This window comes from Octopus bimaculoides, chromosome 10 (genome assembly GCF_001194135.2).
Source record: "Octopus bimaculoides isolate UCB-OBI-ISO-001 chromosome 10, ASM119413v2, whole genome shotgun sequence".
Lineage (NCBI taxonomy): Eukaryota > Metazoa > Mollusca > Cephalopoda > Octopoda > Octopodidae > Octopus > Octopus bimaculoides.
This window is the reverse complement of record NC_068990.1, coordinates 86,713,643-86,716,518: the sequence shown is the minus strand read 5'-3', so window position 1 is coordinate 86,716,518 and position 2,876 is coordinate 86,713,643. Positions and strand designations below refer to the sequence as shown.

General features: G+C 35.3%; 1 protein-coding gene across 1 annotated transcript in view; it reads left to right on the top strand.

Annotated features, from left to right (window-relative positions):
- Positions 1–2,830, top strand: part of LOC106869938 (sodium- and chloride-dependent glycine transporter 1) — an 89,950-nt gene extending 87,120 nt beyond the window's left edge. The window contains exon 15 of the mRNA XM_014915875.1: positions 2,436–2,830. Coding sequence (XP_014771361.1) covers positions 2,436–2,582 — 147 coding nt within the window. The 3' untranslated portion in view covers positions 2,583–2,830. The remainder of the gene's footprint in view (positions 1–2,435) is intronic.
- The last annotated feature ends 46 nt before the right edge of the window (positions 2,831–2,876 follow it).

The following is a 2,876-nucleotide window of genomic DNA, read 5'->3' as shown; positions in this document are numbered from 1 at the left end:
TGTGTATTTGTGTTTCTGTGTTTGTCCCCCGCCCAACCTCGCTTGTCAATCGATGCTGGTGCGTTTACGTCCCCGTAACTTAGCGGTTCGGCAAAAGGGGCCAATAAAATAAGTACCGGGCTTAATAATAAAATAATAATAATAAATAATAATAATAATAATAATAATAATAATAATAATAATAATAATAATAATAATAATAAGAAGAAGAAGAAGAAGAAGAAGAAGAAGAAGAAGAAGAAGAAGAAGAAGAAGAAGAAGAAGAAGAAGAAGAAATATTTAATCCCGTACGGAAGCAATGAGCCACCGAATGCCCAAGACAGAAGGAAGAGAAAAAATTATTGCTAAAAGGAAGGGAATTCATATACCTTAACGAGAGATAAGCAATAAGAATGACTTATTTGATAGTTGATTATACTGACTGTATTACTTCGGAAGGTAAAATTGGTTACAGAACGATTCTAGAAGAGAAAATAAATGTTCACAGGTACTTTATTAAAAGTTTTAACGATTCTACCAAGTCACTGAAATAATACTGATAAAGATATGGTAAATCAATACTATGCACTGGTGTTACTGTTTAGAACTGTTGAGCTTCACCAGTAAAGGTAGCCGTTTATAGTCTGGTCATTGATAATGTCCCGCCTATAGTTTGCTCAATGTGCAACGTCTCATATCATATATAATTGAACGCGTTCTATAATAGCGACCAAAATAAGATGGCTGAAAAATGACGGTTTGATCAAATGCCTTCTATTATATGTCCACTTGGTCGGGTCAGACCTCGGGCGATTCAACAACAGCAATGTATCTATAGCTACGTGTTGCAGTTTGTTATGCGTTAAATGTGCTACCAATCACGTCATCCCTGAATCTCCGATAACCTAGTTAATAATCGTTACATCAGTAAAAATCGATATATTGAGATATAGAGATTTCTTTCACAGTACATACACTTTATATTGATTCGCTTTGTTTATATGTAAACATGTATTCCTCATTGAATCTATGGTTAAATATAATATCAGATAGAAATAACAGAATCCAAGGAAACTAATGGCTGTCAGGGTGGCAAGCTTTTGTTTTATTGGCAAGCTATAAATATATTTTTAATATCGTATATCGTTAGAAGAAGAGTTTAAAACTTTTCAGAAAAATCCCTCTTCAGAGAGTTCGAAACTTTTTTCTTGGCTTACATTAGAAGAATGGAAATAATAAAGAATTGCGTGAAAATAGTATAAAGAATGCTTCTTTATTTTTTTTAAGAATCTATGAAATAAAAGTGGCAGGAGACGGAATCGAAGACATATTAGGTAAAAGTGGTGTCGGTGGTGAAAAGAAAGTAAAAATGAGACGAAAGGAGTTGATATTTGCTTAGTGAAAGATGTTTGGGTTTCAGCTGGGGCTATGTTAACAATTTTTCAATAATGCTGAAAACATTCGTGTCTCTACATAAACATATTTGAAATTAACCTGTTAACTCGAATATTTCCACACTTACACACAAAAATATGTGGATCTATCCACACATATGATTGGTGGAAACTAACCTGCTTGTCCGAATAGTCACACAAACAAATATACGTGCATGCTTACAGGTACCTGAAGACAATGTGTTGTACTTTATATTTCCTGAAGTGGTAGATGGTGATGGCCATATCGAGTTTGCAGAATTACCGGATACCGACAAGTTGTTAATGGAGTTGTCAGGTGTTTTGAAATAGTGAGCTATGAGTTCTGGTGTGCGTTAGAACACGAAGTGACGGTTGTCGCGGAAGGGAACTCCCAAGTGACAGTCTGTTTTACCAATATATCGGACATATCGCAGAACGTGCATGTAGTAGAGTGTATAAAGTTGGTGGAAATACAGTTAAAATTTTAGATGGTTTTGTTTTGGGATTTATGGGCGGTAGTTCTTGTGGTGCAATTGGCGCAATTGATGTGAGAACAGATTTGACATATGCAATGAATTAGACAAGAGTAACTTTGAAATGTCTATTCACTGTGTTTTGATGTGAATGTGGACAGTCGAAGGGGGAGGAGTGAACGCATTTGATCCGTAGGTGTAGACCTAAAAATTACGAGAATGGTGACACAGCTGACGACGTGGATCCGGTTGAGTGTAGAATCTACAACTGGTCGATCGAAGATTCTCCTAGCTCTACAGACTTAGAGTTCGTAGAATTGATTTTCAACTTTCTCGTTACATGTTTTCTTCCAAATTCTTTTAAAGTCCCCTATTCCTTCGACTCGCCGGTAACCAAGAAATTCTATAAAACACAAAGCAGGTACCAGTGATGCACTGGAACAATTCAATCAATTATGTAGCCATTTCATACAAAAAGTGGTCGTGTTATATTGTTGACATTTTTTTATTTTAAATATATTTTTCTTTTCTTGTGTTTAATAATTGTTCTTTTTTTCGTATTTTGCAGTCATTGAAAGCCATTGTAACCCCAGCAGCTGACTGGGGACCTTCTCCGGATTCCGCAATAAGCAGGCAGGCCAAGGTAGTCGACCCGTCAACTGTTAAGAAAAGTAATCTTCAAGGAGTTCAGAACATAGCTTTCAGTAACTTGTAGTCAACAAATTCGAACGTCAACGTAACAGAGATATATGGCAGAGAAGATAGTGATATTCATGAGGGTATCACTGAGATTGTTGTTGTTGTTGTTGTTGTTGTTGTTTTACATCAGGTGAGCTCACCAAACAAACAAACATATGATTAAAATATTCAAGCCATGACGAACCTATTTGTTAGTACATCGAGGACAACATTGCATCTCTTTTGTACAAAAGTCATCGAGATATAAACAAAACCCTACATACTCACAGATATAAATATATATATATATATATATATATATATATATATA